This window comes from Alligator mississippiensis, chromosome 3 (genome assembly GCF_030867095.1).
Source record: "Alligator mississippiensis isolate rAllMis1 chromosome 3, rAllMis1, whole genome shotgun sequence".
NCBI classification, from domain to species: domain Eukaryota; kingdom Metazoa; phylum Chordata; order Crocodylia; family Alligatoridae; genus Alligator; species Alligator mississippiensis.
Window position 1 is genome coordinate 289,191,365 of NC_081826.1, and position 22,700 is coordinate 289,214,064.

The following is a 22,700-nucleotide window of genomic DNA, read 5'->3' on the forward strand; positions in this document are numbered from 1 at the left end:
CCCAACTTCAGTACAGCTTTTAGTTTGGATACCAGTTACCCGCATTGAGGATAACTGTGTTGTATCCATATCAAACTTGATTAACTTCTTGAAACTTTTTAATTTAAACAAAAAATCTTTTTGATTATTTAGGGGTTTTCCCACACTATTCCTTGTTATAGTATTTGTCTGCCTCAAAAATGATGCTGAAATTAGCCTTCTAGCACACCTGAGGGAAGGAAGCATTAACCGTACTTGAAGAAGGTGAATGGTTCTGAATTCTTTTAAATGCTTTGGGTTGTGATGATTTTAACACAGTTAGGTTCAGGAACTCTCATCTCTCCCACTAAGGCTAGGAATAGATATCGCATCTGTCAAGGAAAAGTTGTGCCTGTGTCTGTTCTGGAGCAGAAAAGTCTCAGGATTTGCATGTATGCACATCACCTTTCCAATCAGGATTTAGTGAGTGGCTGAAGGTACTGCTGCTTTTTTGCCATTGATACAGGAATGCAATCCCAAGACAACCATTCAGATGCACTTTATGATATCCGGGGACAGATTGTTAGCGCTTTTTATTCTATAAACTCTTTTTAGGGTTTATCCAGTAACAGTAAATATAGACATCTGAATGATTGCACTTTGTTGAAGGGTAAAATGGTTTCTCCCAGGACACATGTAACAGGCATATTGAGGTGAAGCCAGAAACGGTGGCTGAATGATATAAATTGGTCCTAGCCATGCTCAGTAGTTGGAGAAATTACTGTCATTACCTGTTTTCTATAGCTGAGGTGCAGAGGAATAATAGTAATAAGTATAGTGCTCCCTGTCCTCCTTGCTCCTTAGTGGATGATGTTGCAGCAAATTAATGGGGATAACAACAGTTTAATAGTCAGACAAATCCATAATCCCAGGCCTGCAATTGGTTTACGCACAGAGTCTCAGTAAGTTCCGGGGAGCTTTGGGTGGGTGCAGGTCTCCACCCAGACTGAGCTACTTGTAGGGTTATTATTTTACTGGTAACAACATAGGCTTTAAATTGAAAAACCTCACCACAGTTCAGGTTCTTTTTCTAACCTGAATAAAAGGTGAAAAATGAATGCTGGGATTACTTGCTGTATAGTGTAAGAGTGATGTTGCAGCTCTTTTATTGAACCAGCAGTGTAGGTGGGATAGAGTTAGACAGGCTTTTGAATGCAAGACATTCTTCCTCAGGTCTGAGTGCAAGAAGCCAGGCTATGTCTTGCTATGTATGGAAAGCTGCCACAACACTCACTCTTTCTGCTTGCTCCTTGTTATGTTTTTAATGGAGATTTGTACCAGATGTCAAATCAATACATGTTAACTATCCTTCAGATGAAGAAAGTGACCTGCATCAGAAAAGCATGCTCACATACACGTATATATGTACACATACACACATCTACATCACTGCAGTTTCCAGGGTCTCATGTAGAATGATAAATATTGAATTTCTTTTTCAGTCTCCCATATACCAGCAGACTTGTGAAGACATTGCTATATAACTTCATTAGACAAGAAAGGAGCCCTCCCCCAGGCACCCATGTCTTTCAGCAGCAAACAGACGGAGGAGGATTGCTTTATGGAATTGCATCAGGGGTGGCAAGTGAGTTTTTCCTTTCCTATAATTACTACTCAAACCTGCACAGGGTGTTGCATTTTGTGCAACTATTTTTGTATGCATGCAGTTTGTTTCCTTTCCAGTGGCAGAAGTTGCAGTAAGGAGGAAACTGGAACAGGCTTTCTTATGATTTTACTGAGCTGGGCTATCTCCCTTGGAGAAAGTGATGGAACAGGGCAGTTTCTTGGTTTAGCATGGTTTTTCTACCATTCTTTCAACTTCTCTCATCTTTGTCTGTCTTTATCTGGACTCTTTACCAGATGAGCAAGTGTGTGGAATGATGTCTGTCCAACTAGCAGTTCAAAGCCTCCTTGGCTTTATGCTTACAGTGAAGGTTAGGAAGCAAGTTTGAAAATGCAAGGCTCTAAACACCACAGTGGTTATTTCTTCTTTTAAATCATGCTGCTGCTGAAAAACCTATCTGAATTCTGGTTACCTTAAGGTTTTCCTCAAAATATAATATGAATCATGTTCATAAGCCCTCCCTGTCTCTGGGTGTCTGTACAATATGAAGCAATTCTGTCTCACCAGTAACTGCTGACTTGTTAACTTCAATGTAGCATGTGTTAGGAATGTCTTCATGCACATTTTTATTTTCCTCAGTTGTCTGAGTGTGTTGAAGAAATGTAATTTAAAATAATTACACCTGCATCTCTGCCAGCTCGCACCTTTTGAGATGTAAAATATTGACCATAATCTGACTGACCCTTTAAAACCTTAGGTTATATTAATCAGGGATGATAAAATAAAATTGAATAAGGAATAACGGACCTGCACAGTTAACTGTATTTAATCACTTGATGAAGCCAAGGGAATGGTGGCCTACAAATTAGTTTTACGTTACCCTGCTCTCACTGTTTCATCACTGCAAGGTGGATAGATGAAGTACCATATCGTTCTGATTAGGTCTTTTGCTGATTAGAAATTCTGTCTGCTGAGAGAATATGAAGACTCCCCTCTCATCTTACATAAGAGTAAGGGTTTCCCTGTGCTGTTTTTGATCACAAGTTTCTGTATGTCTGCACACTGAGTTCTGGGTGGCTCTTGCCCTCTTCCCCCGGGAGGTTTGTGTTTCATTGGTATGCGTGTTGCATGGTGCATAAAATTCTTTGGGATGAGTGGTGCTATATATTAGGAAGAATAAAATACATTTTTTTATTGCTATCTAAGAAAAATATTGCAGGTCCCCTTTTTTAACTAGTTAAAGGGGAGACTGAGTGCATTGTTACTGGAATGTAGGTTATTATTCTATGTTGTTTTATAAAATCCATTCAGTGACTGCTTCTCCAAAGGCGTATTAAAGTTCAGGCCCTGAGTAGTTTGCCAGAAAGTATTTTACAATCCAACTGTGACAATGCATCTGGATCTCCTCATGGAGGCAGTAAAAGAGCATGTCTTCTGAATACAATGTACAGCCCTGAATACATTGCAGCTTACATGGAAGAAACAGTTATGTGCACCTTTAACCATTAGCATGCACCTATAATTTCTTAATTTCAAATTCCATTTTCAGTTTGCTTGTGTAGAAATATACAGAACATTAAAAAATGTTTAAGTTGTGCCTTTTAGCATAGGTCTGTCCAAAAGCAGCTGTTTCCACTGCTGTATATACATTTGGTTTTTTTAAAAATAATCTAGTATTTATGTATACATACTGAAATTTTCATTAAAACCATGTGAATTCTGACATCTGGTCCTTCATTTTAACTTTAACCTACTTTCCTTCCTCTTTTCAGTCATATAAATCATAGCGGAAAATACCCTAAAACATAGTTTTTCTAAAACCAAGATAAGTCTTTGTGTAAGTTTACACCCCTGCCTTTATGACAAATGAAAAGCAAACTTTACTGTACTAGTCTTGATCCCTGCATTAATTGTAAGGTGACTGCATTCTTTTAGCATTCTTTTTTTGGCTTTTCAGTTTTCCAGACCATTAACATTGGAGCTTGCATAGGAACTTGTTCGCTGAACCTGTCGGTTCTAGAGAAAGGCATGTTTGAAAACTACGTCAAAATGCTGTGCAGATGCTACTCCCCTCCAGGAATGTTTTGAGCACTGTTTGACTTCCAGAGTGGGCAAGAACAAGCCATGTTCCAAGCTATTTTCAAAATGTGCTGATATGTGAAATCACCACCTAAACAGGAGAATTGTGCAAAATCTGGGGTAGCTGTATGTGGTGAAATAGTACTTTGAATTGGTTCCCAAGCACAGCTCATATGGTGCGTTTTTAGACACGCTTCAGTGGTGCAGGGCAGGGGGATGCTTTAATTAAAGAGCCCGCAGTGTCTCATATATCAGAGTCCCCACACTCCAAAATGGCAGCAGAGGCACTTAAACGAAAGCTTGCCGAGGAAGCTCGAGATGTGGAAGGTCCTGGAGCGCTCTAATTAGTGTGCTCGATTAATTGAGACTGCTCTGATGCGCTGTAATTACAGCATGTTGGAGCAGCCTCCCTGCATGTCTACAGTCACCCGTGCAGACTGGCTCCGAGTGTGTGGTCAGTAAGATTACTGAAACATAGTACTGAGGTGGGTGGGTGGGTAAGCTGGTGTGTGTATTTTGTGTAAAGCCCTTCCAAATTTCCACCATTAAATTTCTTCTGCTGCTACAAAGCTGTCATGTCAACGTGCAAATCGCTTCACTTACTACTTGTATTCTATATCAAGTTCACATTTCTTGTCCTTAGCTCTGAGGTTCAGCACAAGTGTGCTCCTACCTACATCTGTTCTCATCTCCTCCTACGCTCCCTCCCCCTTCACTCCTCCTCACCCATTCTTCTAACAGCTCCCTTGGCATCCTCCCACACTTGATGAAGGCAAAAGCAAGAAATCACCTGGAACATCATTCCTTCTGGTGAATTAAATCTCTCTTCTTCATTTGCAGTTTTGCTAGATCCCTTTTTCCATCACAGGATTTTTAATGATTCACCCAGGAAACAAAGAAGTGCTTATCTGGTCCTTTAAAAAGAAGTTTAAAAAATGTTCTGCCCAGCCTGGAATTAACCAGTTTCTGATGGTTGTTTAATAGATTTTTGCCAGTGTAGACTGTTACATTTTTATTTGATTTGGGCACGTGGTGTAATTCAGAGTCAATGGAATAACAGTGACAGTCACTTCAGTCAGTTGCTAACATCTCTGAATTAGGCCCTTGGTGCCTTGACAAAATATATCAGCAGAGCAGAGTGATAACAAGGTTTGAAGATGTAAATATACATTGTTGTTTTATGAAGAAACTAATATTGATGGTCTGCTTCATTTTAAGGGATTTTCAATTGGCATGTGCGTAGGATTGAAAAGACCTAGATGTCATTTGTCTGTAGAATGTCTTTGTTTCTAAGAAGACAGAGGCAGATTGATGCAGAGTACAGATGTTCTCTTTTAACGTGTTTCCTCCGAAGAGATATTTAAAATCAAAGTTATTTGTTGGCATGTCATAAACTGCTTTTCAGATAGAATGGCTAATCCATTTAAGAGAAACATGGATACAAATCTGATTTGAAAAAGCTTTCAAAATACTTTTTAATTTTTAAGAGCTCTAAGATGAAAGTATTCAGTGGTTTTTACAATTAAGCTATATATTACATGGCCATGCACAACATGATATTGTTTAGATTGTGGGCAAAATAGATCAGTCAGTCATAATAATAATGTAAATATGCACACATTTATTATACAAATGTTTGTGTAGATGTAATATAAGAAGAAATTATGTTTGTTCCCTTTCATGTCCAAAATATTTTTAATTGGATTATGCTCCCAATGACTTCAGATGTCAATAATAAAATGACTGTGGTGTTTGGAGAACAGTTTTCTTTTGGAATTTTCTGCCTTTGGTACTTTATAGGGTTATTCTTTGCCTTGTTTAAAAATAGCTGGATCTAATTCTTCACTGTCTTGTATCTTTTATAATCATTAATATATGTGCAAAGTAAGTATGAAATATGACTAATTGACTGGTGCATTTTATTCTTACAGGGCATAGATGTAAATGACTATAAAAATGCAGTTACAGTGCGGGAAAATAGGCCTTGTCATATTATTGACAGCTAGGAATTCATGCTTCAGGTGCTTGGCAGGCTCACTAAATAAATGTAGCTCTCTTTTAACATTCACTGATTTTTTTAATATATATTCCTTGCTTTCTTTATATTATAGCATTTGTGTGCAATCCTATTTGTTGGAGAGAAGGTTTTATGGACAAGTAAAAAATATAGGGTTTTTTTTAATTGACTTTACCATAAGCAGTGGCTAAACAAAACAGATATGTTAGGGCTGGTACATTTTTATGGTACAGTTTTTTAGCAAGACTGTTATAAGAATATTTAAATTATTTCTTTTGAAAGAACTGAATGAGTGTACAGTTCTCAATATATAAATGGTTATCTTTTGCAGTTAAATTGCTCTAATAGTAGTTTCTAACCATTTTTGATCATATGTACTCAATCTGTATTATTTGGAGGCTTGTAAATGTAATGAGTAGAATGTTATGCCCTAGAGAAAGTCATAGAAGCCACAGCTGAAAATGACCTATTAGGTCATCTAGTCAATCTACAAAAGTAATCTAGGCCACAAAAATACTATTGTGGTATTAATATAAATTGCTTAATTCAGTTTGCAAAGGTCAACAGCTATTCTGTATCTGCCAATGATACTCTTCAGTTGGAAGTAGGCAAACATACCAGACTTCTAGTGACTTGGCATCATTGAAGTGTACGCATCACTCTGCATTATGTCAGGCAACATTAGCATATTAAATAGCATCTGGCCACCTATTTTGAATGAATATGACTAAAGGTGCACAATCCATTTTCCTTTTCAATACAATTTCCTTAATGAGTGTATTTTCAGACTTGTCACCTTCAACATTTCACAAGCAAAATCAGTTTAATACCTTGTGTTTTTACAGTAAAAATTAAAAATGGAAAGGGTATTGCATAGTTTGACGGTTAATGTCCAAATTAAAAAATGTCCAGGTAGGTTGGCCTTAATAATTGAGTTACTTCAATGAGGAAATCATCTGTTGTTGCTTACTGCATCAGCCAGACTATTTTCCACCTTGACTATTTCAGCCTGAATACTGTTGATGTCTTGAAAAGCTTTACTGTGCTGTTGCCATGTCTACCTCTTTATCAGGACCTGTCTCTTGGTGTTGCAGCTAAAATGTTGTCCTGTCTCTTTCTCACCTGCTCATGGATGTCTGGCTGTCAGCTCAGGCCCAAGCTGGCTAAAACAGCTGCAGACTCTCTCTCTCTCTCTCTCTCTCCATCTTTTTCAGCTCGCTGGCTTACACGATCATCCTACCATCAATGCAGGCGTGAAAGCTGGGTGTTGTCTTTGAATCTGTCCTCTGTTTACGTCCTCACATTCAAACTATGCCTAAAGCTTGCAGATTCTTTATGGAACTTTTCTAAGGGGATGTCTGCTGTGCAGTGCAGTCAAAGGTGTGACTGAAGTTCATATAGATATACTCCAAATGAGCTTGAAACTGTCTAGCTGAATACTGATAGTGGTGGCAGCTCAGAGCTGAGCATGGGCCACACCACTTGCCAGAAAAGCTGGATAATATTAGGGTGCAAAAAGGCGTAGCTAGCTGTTAGGCTGAAATTAAGCAGAAGGCAGTGACACCTTATAGACAAACGTGTTCAGAGAGGCTTGAGCTTTCATGGGCTACAGCATGTGATGAAGTAGGAAACAACCCACAGAAAAGTTCATGCCTCTCTGAACAGGTTAGTCTATATGGTGTCATGCTGCTGTGTTCTGCCTAATATTAAAGCAGTTAGACAATACTGAGCTCTGTGGTGTATGGTACACTCGCACTGTCTAGCTGTTTTAAAGCTAGCAAAGGTATGTCCAGAAGAGCTTCAGTTATACTTTTATATTGCTGGAAAAGAGAGGTTCCCAGAGACTCTTTCTTTAGCTCTGGGAGTTCCTGAGAGATTGAAATAAGTTAATTATTTAAAATACAGCAAAGCTTTTATAGAAATGAAACTGAAAGTTTAGAATTCTAAATTTATTTTTTCTCAAAATCCTGCACACTTGAACTCATGGTATACAAGAGAGCCTCGTTTTGCAAGTGAAGAGTGATAAATAGTGCTGATAATATTAATATGTAGTTCTTTCTTAGTACTTTTCATCAGTAAATTTCAGAATATATTAAAAAAGGTAGTGTTACTGATCCCTTGTCACAGATTAAGAATCTGATGCACAAAGGGGTGACCCAAAGTGTGGGTGGTAGCGTGTGACCAAAAGGCTTTCTTGGTGGTCAGATGGGAGATTTATAACTGCTGAGATTTTGAATCTCAATAGTTATTTGTTTGTTACACTGCTTAACTCACATTCTGCTGTTATTCATCTGAATCATTGCCCTGTAGTCCAGGAAAAATGGTGGTCTGTCCAGTTTTTAGTTGGATAGGCATTATACTAAAAAAGCCCCAACCCAAATGACATCCTTTTGTCAGGAAACTTGTTGGACAGGTGATGGATTGAAGGGGTATGAGAAACTGAGCTGTCTTCCTGGTAAAAGTTGATATATATCAATACAGCAGTGCCAACTTCCTTTTATTCTTGTTCCATGTCACATAGAGGGCTTCAGTCTTTAGAGTTGTTAATTGACAGATTTTATGAAGGACAATATTTGTATTAAAATAAGTTGTTTCTCCATGTTACTCCTTGAGGCAGAAGTTAATAACAATTGCTTTCTTTTTTTTATATAAGAAAGATTGTAAGAAATTACACTGTCAAATGAAGCCAAAGTCCAAAATCCAGCATACCCATGGCATTTGTTTAGACTTGCTTATTGTAATGTGGTCCTTATAACTGCCATGGGCAGTACTGTTTCTATACTAATTAGATTTTAAACAATAGGTATTTATTTACTTTTACTCTTGATTCCCAGCTGTGAATATTTTTGTATGAAATCTAAAAGCTGTGTAGTAGATTAGCAGGTTCTGGCAATGTTGATCAACTAGGTCTAATTTTCTTTTTAGCATATAGGAAGTTGCAGGTTTGCAGTTCTCTAGAATCATTATTTCAAATTACAGTTTTCATATATTATTTCAGGCTTTAATTGTTCCTGTTGTGTTCATGAATGGTCCTTTGTACCTTAAAAAAAGTTCTTACCTTCAAAGACTAATAAAATATTTTCTCAGTCCTGTTTTGCTTGGTACAAAGCACCATGGATGTTTTCTAATGAACTTTGACTAGCATGATTAACTGATTTGTATTTTCCTTTTTGTGAAAGTTCCAAACCCACCAAGGAAGTTCATCGTAGCTGTGTTCACTTTGGAATGAGATTTTATTTTTTTCTTTCTTTCAAAAGCTTTAGACTTTTGAAGCCGTCAGTAACTAGGACAAAAACACCACCCCTTACGCCAAAATCAAATTGTATATTGACTCTCATTGTGAGAGTGGAACTGTCAGCATCATAGGTGAAACTTCTTCGAGTGAGAGCTAGTGTTTTGCCAGCACCCTGCTCATAACAGCTGAAGGTGGCCTTGGATTTTGACATACACTTGAAATAAATTACAATTTTTTTTTTTTTTAAACCTATCTTTCCCAAATGAAACCTGAATCCTTTAAGGAGAGAGCTAGGGGCTGCTGGTTAATGTTACAAAATGTCTCTAGAACTTGTGCATGTACCACGGTGTTAAACATTGAACAAATAATGGGTAGGAGAAAGTCAAGTTTTACTCTATGCTAGAGGGTTGTTGGTTGTAGCTGTGTTGGTCTAAGGGACATAGGCAGACCAGGTTCTTTGGGTAGATGTGATATCTTTGATTAGACCAACTAAACAGCTTGAAAAATTGTTCTTTGCAAGCTTTTGGGCACAAACACCCTTCTTCAGGCTTAAAGAGAGTCTGTCAGTGTTTGTGTGCTCTCCTAGGTAGAATAGAAGCCAATATGCAAGATGCAGTTCTGTGAAAATGCAGATGCGTGGCAGTGAGAATCAGAGGGAATGGGAGATAATAGGTGTGAGACAGGTGGAGGTGGGAAAGAAAGAATGTAGAACTGGTGATAGAATGTAGCTGGTAAAATGCAGACAGATTACCTGGGGTTATCAAATGGCAGGCAGATTATAATGTGCCATAAATCCAATGTCTATATTTAGTTTGTGATGTTTTTGTATGAAGTGAAGTTCATAGTCTCATCTATGAAAGGTGTTTTGTAAATTCCCCCAAACAACAGCTGTGTACCAGAATGAACACAAACTGAAAATCTATCAAAGACAAAAATACCAACTTACCTGTGGGTGCACATTTCTCACAAGATAACCACTCTCTCCAGTCTCTAAGTTCTAATTCTCAAAGAGAATTTACGAACCAACTTCACTTCATAAATCGACTGGATACAAAAAATCATGGCTTCTATTCTACCCAGGAGAGCACACAAATACCAACAGACTCTCCCTGTGCCTGAAGAAGGGTGTTTGTGCCCAAAAGCTTGCAAAGAACAATTTTTCCAACTAGGTGTATTTAGGTGGTCTAATAAAAGATATCGCATCTATCTGAAGAACTCTATGCTAGACAAACAAGACTTGCTTGAATAGCATTCCATACAAACAAAACTAATCCAAGTTTCCAAACAGTTTTGTGATTAAATAGTGTGACGAATAATTAGTAAGGTGTGGACTCTAGCATACAGAAATATGGTAGACACTTCACAGAAGACAAAGCACTGACCTTGTTCTGGAAAGCAGTACAGTCTAAATTTAGATATAGCAGGCTTTCACAGATGGAGAGGCATAAGCAGATAAGGTTTGGGAGAGGGAAGGAAGACAACACTGGCAGTTTTGAAGTGTGAGATAAGTAGCGGTCAAGGAGAGAGATGACTATACATACCTGTGAATTGTACCAAGTTTCTGTCCTTAAATAAATGAACAGTGTAGATTTTCTTAAACGTGGATCTTGCAGATATAATGATGCTAATGATATTCTAGTGAACAGTAAATGTATTTCATGGACATTAACTTCAGCTCACACACTTAATGTAATCTTGATGTGAACACACACAATTGTGTAAATAGAGCCTTAATGTATTGCTAATTAAAGTACAGTTTTTAAATCTAAAGATATTTGAACAAGGCAGTTTACAAGTATAATCCCATATGCTCGGACTTGTGAAAGGAGAGTGTTCCTTTTACCAATCAATATCTAACTTTTTAAATCCAGTTAATATTAAATTATTTATGTTGATAGAGATTTAAGTAACTAACTCAGTTGAGGATTGAGAAACTTGTTATGTACCTTTGAATATAAATTTGATGTAAAGGAGTATAATGCTGTTAAAGTAGTACAATGCTAGCTCTTAACTTTTTGGGATGCTTTTAAAGGTAAATACATAAGTTCTTGTGTTAATTGTTGATGCAAGATTTTCTCTAGCCTCAAACATCAGAAACAGGTGAACAGAATTAAATTAATGCATGTCTTTTACAAATAATCACATCTATTGGACAATCATCAGTACACAAGAGATCACACATGAGCTGTATCACATTCCCCCAAAACCTGTAGTCCTAACTATGACCAATGAGTCAGTTACTAGAATTAAAGGCTGGTCAGTCTGGCCCTGATATCTGCAAAGATCAGGGAACAGGTCTTCAAGGAATCTATTTTGAAGTACTTACAGAATGGTTTACAATCAACAAGGTGAGATTCAACAAGGACAAATGTAGAGACTTGCTCTTGGGTTGGATCAACTGCAGGCACAAATACAGCCTAGGGAATGACTGGCTTGGTTGCAGTACTGAAGAGAGAGACTTGGGGGTTATGGCAGAGCGTAAGCTGAATATTAGGCAACAATGTGCTCTTGTTATGCAAAAAAAAAAAGAAAAATAAAAGGCCAGCAGCCTTATAGCAATAGGAAGTCGCTTGTAAATCAAGGGGTGCGATTCTTCCATGCTGTTTAGCACTCTTGAGCTCCCACCTGGAGTACCATGTCTACTTTTGGGCCCTACATTTCAAGAAAGATGTAGTCAGATTAGGAAGAGTCAGCAGAAGGTGACAAATATGAGTATGGACCTGGGAAGCAAGGTTTGCAAAGAGAGGCTGAAAGAACTAGGGTTATTTAGTCTGGAGAAGAAAAGACTGACAGGGGATTTGAGAACAGTCTTCAACTACCTGAAGAGCGATTACATAGAGGATGGAAATGGACTCTCCTCTGTGATCGTGTCCTGAGCAGGGGGCTGAGCTAGATGATCTTATGAGGTCCCTTCCAGCCCTACTTTCCTATGATCCTATGACCATAATGCCTAATTGATATGTGTGGCAGAGATGAGCTTTCTCAGATGGCACCCAGTGATGGAAAGAAGAGAGAGGGCAAGGACACGTATACAAAAGGGTAGTACTAAAGAGGTACAGTGTGTTGTCCCTTTAGTATTATCTTGTATATGTAGCTTAATGTATATTTGCAGTGCTGTCTATATGGACTGAAATATTTCTTGGGTAATGAGGCTTGGCTTGGTGGGAATTACAGTGTAGCAGCAGTATCTTCTAACTTAAAACATTTTTGTGTGGGGAAGAAGTTATGTAAGTTTTATATTATAAACCAGGAAATACACACTTAAATATAGAAGCATTCATTTTAATTATTCTCACTCCTAGGGATTTCAGCCACACTGTATTCCTGCCCCCCAACCCCAAAACCCCTATAACAACCCAGAGGAGGGTAAATTAAGAATATAAGGGAAGTTTTCACTCTGAAATTTCTTGTCTTAATCTAAAAGAAATAGTTAAGAAGATTGTAACATTTTTTACTTAGCGTTAAAGAGCCAGCTCTAATTAAACGTGTTGTGCCAAACGGGGGTTTCCAACACAAGTATAAGATTTTTACATAACCTCTGATAAACGGTTATTTTTCCTTTTGAACATGCCATTAAAAACATTTTTCCTTCTTTCTGTGAAAGACTTCCCAGCCAAATTATGATGAGGCCAAAACTGTGATTTGGTGCTTGGCAAAATAACCTCATTGGTAGAAGTAATTATTTAACCGTTGCAGTTTGCACTGACGAGTAGACTTGGTTTTCTGTATTTATTTATTTAATTTTTGTGAAGCTGGGGAGGTGTTTGTATGGTGGTTATAGTAAACATCAGCAGTCATTTTGGATGTTTGTCAGTTTTTTTTTCTTAAGCTCAAGTGAGCGACATTTTCCAGGGTGACTCAGTTGGGGGAAAGAAAATCAAGAAGGATAGAATATGCACCTAGGATCAGGCATTCTGGTGAAAAGAATTGATTTCCACTTTTAGAAAGATCCATTTTGGAAATATATCAAATTATACCTTATTCCTATTGAAAACTGAATTTGTTCTTACCAGGCGTGTATACACGAGACGCTGCATCACTGTAGCAATGCACTATGGCAATGTAGCATCAGTGGACACAAACTGTGACGCTGCAGCTATGTCTGTCACTGTAGCAGTGCGTTCCCTTGCTATAGTGCATCTCTACAGCAAAGTAGCTACTAAAATTAACGGTACTCTGCCGGCACGGCATTTTAACAAGTGTTACTACATCATCATTTAGCACTTCCTAAAGGAAGAACTAAATGACGATGCAGTAACAACGGTGCTGTAGGCACACATGTAGACATGCCCACCCTCTATTAACAGAGCTCCTTGATGGATTTGGAAAAAAATCCTAAATCAGTGACTACACTGTTAACTTTTGTTTGGATATCAACATTGGTTAAGAGTTTGGTGATATGTCATTTTAACATATATAATTTCATCAGAAAGAAACCTGTACTGTAGACAGAGTTATAGTGACAAAACCTCGCTTTCAGTGGTGATATTATTTTCCTGGGGTTGGCAGCTGACTGATTCTATACTGACCACAGCACAGTTTTGTGAGTATATGTGGCATCTGTGCTCGGAGTGCTTTGTTAATAGAGCATGCTGATATGGCTTTGATTCCAGAGCTCTCAACTCTAGATCTGGCCTTCAAAAACAAGACCCAGATGTCCGTCTTTTAGAATTTTAATCTGTACTTTGCCTTCTGGGTGTTAGGCTCCTTGGTTTCTTATTCCTTAACCAATGGTCCAGTTCTGCTACAATGAAAGCCGAAGGAGAGGTGAACCTTCCATTTGATCGGGTACAGGGCTGGGGTTCTAAAACTGACATTGGTTGTTGCAGTACAGTAGTTGCACTATAATGGCACTTGTTAAATGTTAAAAATCAACACATTTTATTAAATGTATCAAACATATTTTGCAAGGGTGTAGGTTGTAGCCGTGTTGGTCTAAGGACATAGGCAGACAAGGTTCCTTGGGTGAATTTGATATCTTTTATTAGACCAACCCAAATAGTTGGAGAATAGTTATTAAGCAAGCTTTCGGGTTCAAAAACCCTTCGTCAAGCTAAGGAAGTTTCAGCAGTGGGTGTGTGCTCTTCCTGGATGGAATGAAAAGTAAAGAAGCCAGAGGCTGGGCTGGGCAGTCAGTTGCCAGGCAGATTATAATGGGTCAAAAATCCAATGTCTATGTTTAGTCCATGATCTCTAGTATCCAGGAGGTTGATGAAGTGGAGTTCATAGGCTCGTCTCTGGGAAGTGTTGTGTAAGTTTCCCTTGAGGATCAGGACTGAGAGATTGGAGAGAGAGTGGCCCTCCTGTGAGAAATGTGCCCCCACCGGTAATTGGGTATTTTTGTCTTGATAGTGTTTGATAGATTTCCGGTGCGCGTTCATTCTGGTGCGCAGTTGTTGTTTGGTCTCTCCTACGTATTTTCCATCAGGGCATTTGGTGCATTGGATGAGGTATATCACATTTCTGGAGGTGCAACTGTAAGATCCAGGGATGCTGATGGCTCTGTTGTGGGGTGTAGTAATAGTGGGGGTGGTGGAGATGTGGGGGCAGGTTTTACATTTCTTGTCCTGGCACGGTCTGGATCCTTTTGGTGTGTTCTGGGCTTGAGGAAGTTTGCTTCTGGTGATGAGGTTGGCGAGGTTCGGTGCTTGTTTGAAGGCTAGGATGGGTGGCTCTGGGAAGATCTTTTTAAGAATAGGGTCTCTTTCTAGTATGGGTTGCAGTTGTTTGAGGATTTTTCATACAGGTTCAAGGGAGGGGTGATATGTCATCACCAGCGGTGTGCGATGTGTGTGGGGGGGGGGGAGGGTGTTCTTCTGTACTGCAGCAGTTCTTCACGTGGTATCCGGGTGGTTCTTTCAAATGTGCGATCTACCTCTCTGGAGGAGTGTCCTTGCTGGGTGAAAGCCTTTTTAAGATTGGTGAGGTGGCAATCCCAGGGGTTCTCTTCAGTGCAAATGCGGTGGTATCTGAGGGCTTGGCTGTATATCACAGCTTTTTTGGTGCGTTTAGGGTGATTGCTGGTTTTGTGCAGATATGTATGTTGGTCTGTGGGTTTCTTATATAACGTGATCTGTATTTTATAATTTTGGATACTGATCATCGTGTCTAAAAAGGAGATGCTGGTGCTGGAGTATTCTAGAGAAAGTTAGATGGAGGGATGGTGATTGTTGAATTTCTGATGGAACTCAATCAGAGATTGTAGGTTTTCAGTCCAAATGATGAAGATGTCATCGATATATCTTAAGTATAGCAAGGGTTTGATGGTGCAGTTCTTGAGGAAGTTTTCTTCCAGGTGGCTCATAAAAAGGTTGGCATACTGTGGGGCCATTTTAGTGCCCATAGCTGCTCCCATCATCTGGAGGAAGTGTTGATTATTAAAAGTGAAATTGTTGTGTGTGAGCATGGAAGTGTATAAGGTCAGTAATATCTTTGGGTCTGTATTCTGAGTTGTAATCTTGTTCCTGTAGACATGTAAGGCAGGCTTGGATGCCATCCTGGTGAGGGATATTGGTATATAGGCTGGTAACGTCCGTGGTGGCTAGGAGTGTGTTGCTGAGAAGGTGGTCTATGTTTTTAAGTTTCCGTAGAAAGTCTGTAGTGTCTTGTACAAAACTTGCTCGGTGGGTGACGAGCGGTTTTAGGATTGATTCAGTGAACCCTGATATTTCCTCAGTTAGACATTGGATTTTTGACCCATTATAATCTGCCTGGCAACTGACTCCCCAGACCAGCCTCTGGCTTCTTTACTTTTCATTCCATCCAGGAAGAGCACACACCGACTGCTGAAACTTCCTTAGCCTGACGAAGGGTTTTTGAATCCGAAAGCTTGCTTAATAACTATTCTCCAACTATTTGGGTTGGTCTAATAAAAGATATCAAATTCACCCAAGGAACCTTGTCAAACATATTTTACTACCATATTTTATACTCCAAATAAATTAGGAGAGTCAGAAAGATAATAGGCCTGAGGGAGTGTATAGGATTGTCTCCTTAGTTCCGTATCTCCTCCCTCTTCTGTTTTTCTCAGTCTACCCTTTCTCCTACATTCCCCAGTTCTCTAAAGTGGAATGCACCAAAGAGTGAGAAACATGGAACTTGGTGGAATGCAGGCTGGAAGTTAGGAAGCCATACTTCCAGTTTTATTTCTCATTTCCTTCTGAACTGTGTTTGTAGTAAATTTTGGAAAGTAAATTCAGTGAATGAAATGAGACAGGAAGTTTAATCTTACTTTAAGTGAAATGTGAGTACAACTATAATTCTAGAGTGCTCCTAATGTTTCCATAATAGCCTTTAAAATAAATAAAAAGTTTAAGTTAGAAAAAAAAAAGTAACTTGTTTCTGGTTTCAGTAGTATTTTAAAATTATTTTCTGTACATAGAGAAAATCTATAATTGAGCATGCATAAATAAAGCCTTCAACTTTAGGATAGTAAAATAATTTTTAGCTTCCAACTAAGTTATTAATTCACAAGAAGTAACATACTAATCTCATTCATTAAAAAGACTTATTTTGAATCTTAATGACTGTAACACAAAATACCTAACGAGTTCCATGTAATCCCATTTATTTATAGCAGAAACATAAAATAGCATTCATTTTTTATTAAGCAGCTGTTGTTACAAGTTACATAAGGCCTGCTATGTTTCCTGAGGTTATGTGCAAGTCAGTAGCTTGCTTAGACTCTGCTGACAGAACTGCTCATATCATCTGCGGCTGGAGTTCTCTGAAGCTGTATTTTATTTAAAATACAAAAGCCAGACTTTGTCCCACTAAATTTACTTTGCACTTGTACGTAAAAACAATGAACTTAGAGGCTAGGGATAGACATTGCACATAAACCAGTTTAGGTGATCAGAAAGTAGTTTAAATCAGTAACAGAACAGATGTTCAGAGCACATAAACAAGTTTGAAAATGGCTGAAACCGGTTTGCGATAAACCTGGTTGAATGCAGTATCAGACTTAACTGATAAGGGTCAAACCAGTTTATGCAATGTCTATCTCAGACCCCTTGCTGGTTTAAGTTAAATCAGGCTCCCCCCATATCCCGGCATGCTCCCTGGGCTGGATGGGTCTCTTTGCTCCACAGCAGAGCTGGCCCCTCCCCTCTGCTCCCTGGCTGCAGCTCCGGCAGAGACTGCAGGCACAGCAGGGTCTGCTGGCTTCCCCGTGCCCCCATCTTACCACTTGCTGCTTAAGCAGAGACCCTTTCCTCCTCTCTCCCACAGCACGGACTGTAGCCAGCATGTGGTATGCTAGCTAATACAGTGTAAGGCAGATAGGACAGTGTCTACTTAGGGCTTTTTGGAGCTAATCAACATGTGATATAATCAACATACAATCAAGATGGTAATGTCCCCTCATTCCTTCCTTTGAACTCAAGCCTTTTGAATGTCTTTCCCTAGCCAAAATGTCTGTAGAGTTCCTTTGAAAAGTTCCTACTATATAGCCGTAGGTGGCAGAAAGGGGTGGGGATAACAGGGCTTAGTCTCCCTCCAAACATGGGGCAGTGGTAGGGCCACAAGGCAGCCTTGCTGTGGGTTTCCAGCAGCTGCAGCAGGGGTGGGGAGGGCCCGTGTGTGCAGCGGTGAGGAAGGGAGTGGGGCAGGCATTGGCGGTGCTGGGAGAGCACGTTGGGGGGGCCTGTGGCGGTTTTTCAAGTGCCTGCCTGCTCCTGCTGCAGCCTGGCCCGGCCCCCACTGGAAAGAGCCTGGCTCAGCTCTGGCCCCAGCCTGCAGTGGCAGCCCTCTCTGCCCTGTGCAGATCTAGGAGCACATGACCCTCATGCCCTTCCAGGGCACATGTAGTGGCAGGAGCTGCCCCCCCACCCTGCACCCCTTGGACAAGCCAGTCACGGCTCTGTCCCATACCCCACCCCGGCTGTACAGGGCCTAGCCCAGCCCAGCCCCACTCCCTTCCCCCAACAGCCCTTTCCCCACCCCCAGCAGATTTACCTGCTGGGAGGAGGGGGGGGCGCTCGTGCATACTTGCACGCACTCAGCTCCCACAAATAATTTTTTCTCCCTCCAACTATGAATATAGCTGCCTTGATTCTAGACCTTTCTAGTGTAAGTGAGGTGGTGGTGAAGAGACCACAGAGCTGTCTGGAAGACCTTTTGCATCAGGTCTTGTTCTTCCTTTTCTGGGATTTCTAGTAACATTAATAGTTGGTGTCTAAAATCTACTGGCAGAGCCCTGATGAATGAGCTGTAGGAATGGGCATTCATACCAGGTGCAGTGATGCAGGGAAATTGAGACAGATGCTCTATAAATTCATTTTTCTCTTTGTCCCTCCCGTGCACCGCTCTGTGCATTGAGGAACTAGTGATTGGACAACTTTGGAGTCTTGTTATTTCCCTGCTTGAGTTTGTCATGGAATGAGTTGGAAGTGATTTTTTTCTTCTGTTGTCTTCTCATTCCCCCTCTCTTCACAACACACATGTATCTATACCTTGCTTGAACTTTGGGCAAGGAGACATTATATAGGGATTTTCTAAGACTGAAACCATGCTGTCTGAAAGGTTTTATTTAGGCTTGGTTCTAACTGTTATCAAGTGTAGCATTAGTATTTAGAGAGATGTTTACACTCAAGAAATATGAACTGCTAAATTGCAGTGTACATTATGTTCAGGCACTCATAAATCTCAAACAGTTTATACATTTTCTGTTACCTGGTTAGAGCAGACTAGTTTTCAGCAGTTCCACTTATAGTTTAACCAGTTCATTGAGAAGCAATATAGTGGGAAGTATGGATATAGACAAAAAATAGACCTTCTACTGCTCATCTGTATGGTATCAGTGACAATGTAAAATCCCCACAGTATACCGTTTTGGGATGCAAGGTTGTAGTTGGGGATGGGTAAGCCCATTAATCAGCTTGAGAAATGAATCTCTTTCTGAGAACTACTTTCTCTTGTGTATTTTAGGAAGTTTTAGATTATAGTTTTCAACTTTGAAATATTCCTGTCTATACTGGTAAAAGAAGCCAGGTTAAAATACTTTATACATTTGGAACTACACGGTTCTCTTCCTAAAGTAGATTCATAGATGCTAGGGTCGGAAGAGACCTCAATGGATCATTGAGTCTGACCCCTTGCCTAGGCAGGAAAGAGTGCTGGGTCAGATGACCCCAGCCAGATGCCTATCCAGCCTCTCTTAAAGACCCCCAAGGTAGGGGAGAGCACTACCTCCCTTGGAAGCCCATTCCAAATGTTGGCCACCTTTACTTATGAAGAAGTTTTTCCTGATATCTAACCTAAATCCTCTCTCTGTCACTTTGTGACCATTGTTCTTTGTTAACTCAAGAGGTGCCCTGGTGAACAGAGCATCTCCGATCCCTTGCTGCGTTCCCCTAATGAATTTGTACGCAGCTACAAGAACACCTCTCAGCCTTCTCTTGTGGAGGCTGAAGAGGTCCAGGTCCCTCAGTCTCTCCTCATAGGGCTTGTCCTGTAAGCCCCTAACCATACAAGTGGCCCTCCCCTGGACCCTCTCAAGTCTGTCAACATCCTTCTTGAAGTATGGTGCCCAAAACTGGATGCAATACTCCAACTGTGGTCTGACCAATGCCATGTAGAGGGGAAGTATCACCTCCTGTGATCTATTTGTAATGCATCTGCTGATGCATGATGAAGTGCGGTTAGCTTTGCTGATGATTTCATCACACTGAGGACCCATGTTCATCTTGGAGTCCATTATGACTCTGAGATCCCTTTCTGCTTCTGTGCTGTTGAGAGGGTTGCTTCCCACCCAGTAGGTGTACTGGATATTTTTATGCCCTAGGTGCAACACTCTGCATTTGTCCTTGTTGTATGCAGCCTATTGTGTACTGCCCATTTTTCTAACTTGTCCAGGTCTGCCTGAAATCGTTCCCTACCCTCCGGAGTGTGCACTTCACCCCACAATTTAGTATTGTCCACAAACTTGGACAGAGTATGTTTCACACCCACTAATAATATATGGATTATTAGTGAATAATAGAACATGCTGTTATCATTAAAAATATATTTTATATGACCAGTGTAACTAGTATCAGTTAGGGCCCTGAGCCTTTAACATACACGTAGGTACACCAGTGTGTCAACAGTTTAGTACAGGGGTGGGCAATTATTTTGGCTGGAGAGTTGCTCAAGAAATTTTGGTGAGCTGTTGAGGGTTGCAAGGGTAGCCCTGTCCCTTGATGGGTGCCCTGTTCTGTGGTTGCCATCTTGGGACCAGAAGTCCTGCCCATAACCTCTGACGTTTGTCACTGGAAGTCCTTTCCCTTGCCCCTAGAAGTACTCCTTTTGGGAAGGGGGTTTGTTATCTTGGAACTGGAAAAAAAACCCAAATGACATACTAAAAATCGAACATCTACAATCACATATTTTAAATTTATTTCAAAACATATTTTTGTCCTGATTTGTGTGTTTGTGTCGTGTATATAGAGGTGAGTGTATACTCTTGTATATAATAGGGGTATGGGTAGGTGTATATTGGGTTTGTGGGGGTGGGATGGGGGGGGAGGGTGTCTGCAGAGTGTGTGTGTGGGGGTGTGAGTATGTGTGTATCATGGAGTGTGTGTGTGTGTGTGGGGGGGGGTTCCCCTACAAACACCACCCCCCCATTGCGCACAGTCTCTGCTGCCAGTGGCAGTAGTAGATGGAGCCCCCTGGCAGTGCTTGGTCCCAGCAAGCCCCAGGGCTTCATGTGGCCAGGGTGCTGGCTCCATTGCACAGGGCTCACATGCCTGAGCCCCGTGCTGCCAGGGAGAGCCCCACATCCTGAAGCCAGCAGTGAAGATCATGAGGCTCAGCCAGGGTGGCAGGGAGAGGGGTGGAGCTGGCTCAGCTCCATAGTGCAGAGCTCCCTGCCCTTCCCCATGACCTGCACATAGCAGTGAGTGGGGCTGGGCCACCAGCTCTTTTACTTGGGGCTCCCCGCAGAGGTATGCTGTTTGGGTGGAGAACCTGGGAACTGCATGCGAGCCCCATGTGATAAAGCCAGGTGGACCCTGAGGCCCCACCAGACTGGGCTCCGTGTTCCTGCACCCCGCCCTGGGTCCCCACTGGCCCTGCCCCCAGGCCACAGGTGTGGGCCCCATGCTTTCGTCTAGCTGTCACTTCGCTCCCACCTGCCGCTGCCACCGCTCCCCCCCCCCAGCCTGCCTGCTGCTGTTATGGCCGCTGTCACCACTTTTCCTGCCACTTCACTACCTTCCTGCCAGCCTGCTGAAATTATAATTGAGTGCATTTAAAACAAGGGACTACTTCCATGGTAAATATGTCTAAATAATCTATAATCCTAAATCTGCTATCTCCATTTGATCAGCCACTTCCGCAATTCACACCTGGACAGATTTGTGTTTTGGTGGGTGTTTCCCAGTGATCTTTTTCCTATTGAAGCCAATTGCACAACTTTACTTCAATAGTGCAGGATCAAGTCATGATACATAGAAGTGGATTAAATGTGATAACCTCATACTAAACTATTATATTGTTTATGATGAAGACTAACATTGTTAGTCTTAGCACTTTATTAGAATCTTGGTTAAATAAGAAAAAAAGTAAGCAATAATTAAATAATTTTCAAAATGTAAAAAGATTAGCAATGAAGTGCCTTGAGGATATATTCTAGGATACATTAGTAAACTGTTTTTATTAATTATCTGGGAAAAGATACCATAAGAATTGTATTACCCATGAGGCAGTTCTGCTCAATATGTTTTGGCGTCATGCTTTTGAGACCTGGTGGCTACAGAATAAGAAAATCCCCAAACAATTACTTGAAAAGCAGCATATCATTGACAAAAATAGAACTGGTTAGAATACACCAAGGTAACATGGTAAGGGTTCCTTTGGGCTGGCAAATATCTCTGGAGGGAAAAAATAATGATTAAAGGTAAGAAAGATATTGTACTCTTGTAAACACTTTGACAACCACTAATCAAAAATATATTACTAGGATGATGTGGGAGGTAGTATGGGAAAGGAAAAGTAAATTGGAAAGGTGCAAAGATCATCAAATATGCTTTTAAAAGAATTAGTAAAAGAAGCTAAGTAAAATTCATAGTTTACAGATTAAACAGCTGCAGTCTAAAGAGAGTCTTCATAGATTCATAGATGTTAGGGTTGGAAAGGACCTCAATAGATCATCGAGTCCGACCCCCTGCATAGGCAGGAAAGAATGCTGGGTTTAGATGACCCCAGCTAGATGCCTATCTAACTTCCTCTTGAAGGCCCCCAGGGTAGGGGAGAGCACCACCTCCCTTGGGAGCCTGTTCCAGACCTTGGCCACTCGAACTGTGAAGAAGTTCTTCCTAATGTCTAGTCTAAATCTGCTCTCTGCTAGCTTGTGGCCATTATTTCTTGTAACCCCCAGGAGCACCTTGGTGAGTAAAGCCTCACCAATTCCCTTCTGTGCCCCCGTGATGAACTTATAGGCAGCCACAAGGTCACCTCTCAACCTTCTCTTGCGGAGGCTGAAGAGGTCCAGGTGCCCTAGTCTCTCCTCATAGGGCTTGGCCTGCAAGCCCTTAACCAGACGAGTGGCCCTTCTCTGGACCCTCTCCAGGTTATCCACATCCCTTTTGAAGTGCGGCGCCCAAAATTGCACGCGGTATTCCAACTGCGGTGTGACCAGCACCCGATAGAGGGGAAGTATCACCTCCTTGGTTCTGTTCGTCATGCATCTGCTGATGCACGATAAAGTGCTGTTAGCTTTTCTGATGACTTTGTCACACTGATGACTCATGTTCATCTTGGAGTCCACTAGGACTCCAAGATCCCTTTCCGCCTCTGCTTCTCTC

The 22,700-nt window shown here is 40.8% G+C and overlaps 1 protein-coding gene across 1 annotated transcript in view; it reads left to right on the forward strand.

The window, feature by feature from the left end:
- The window catches only part of DYM (dymeclin), a 374,678-nt gene that overhangs the window by 99,922 nt on the left and 252,056 nt on the right, over positions 1–22,700 (forward strand). The window contains exon 9 of the mRNA XM_006259049.4: positions 1,461–1,603. Coding sequence (XP_006259111.1) covers positions 1,461–1,603 — 143 coding nt within the window. The remainder of the gene's footprint in view (positions 1–1,460; positions 1,604–22,700) is intronic.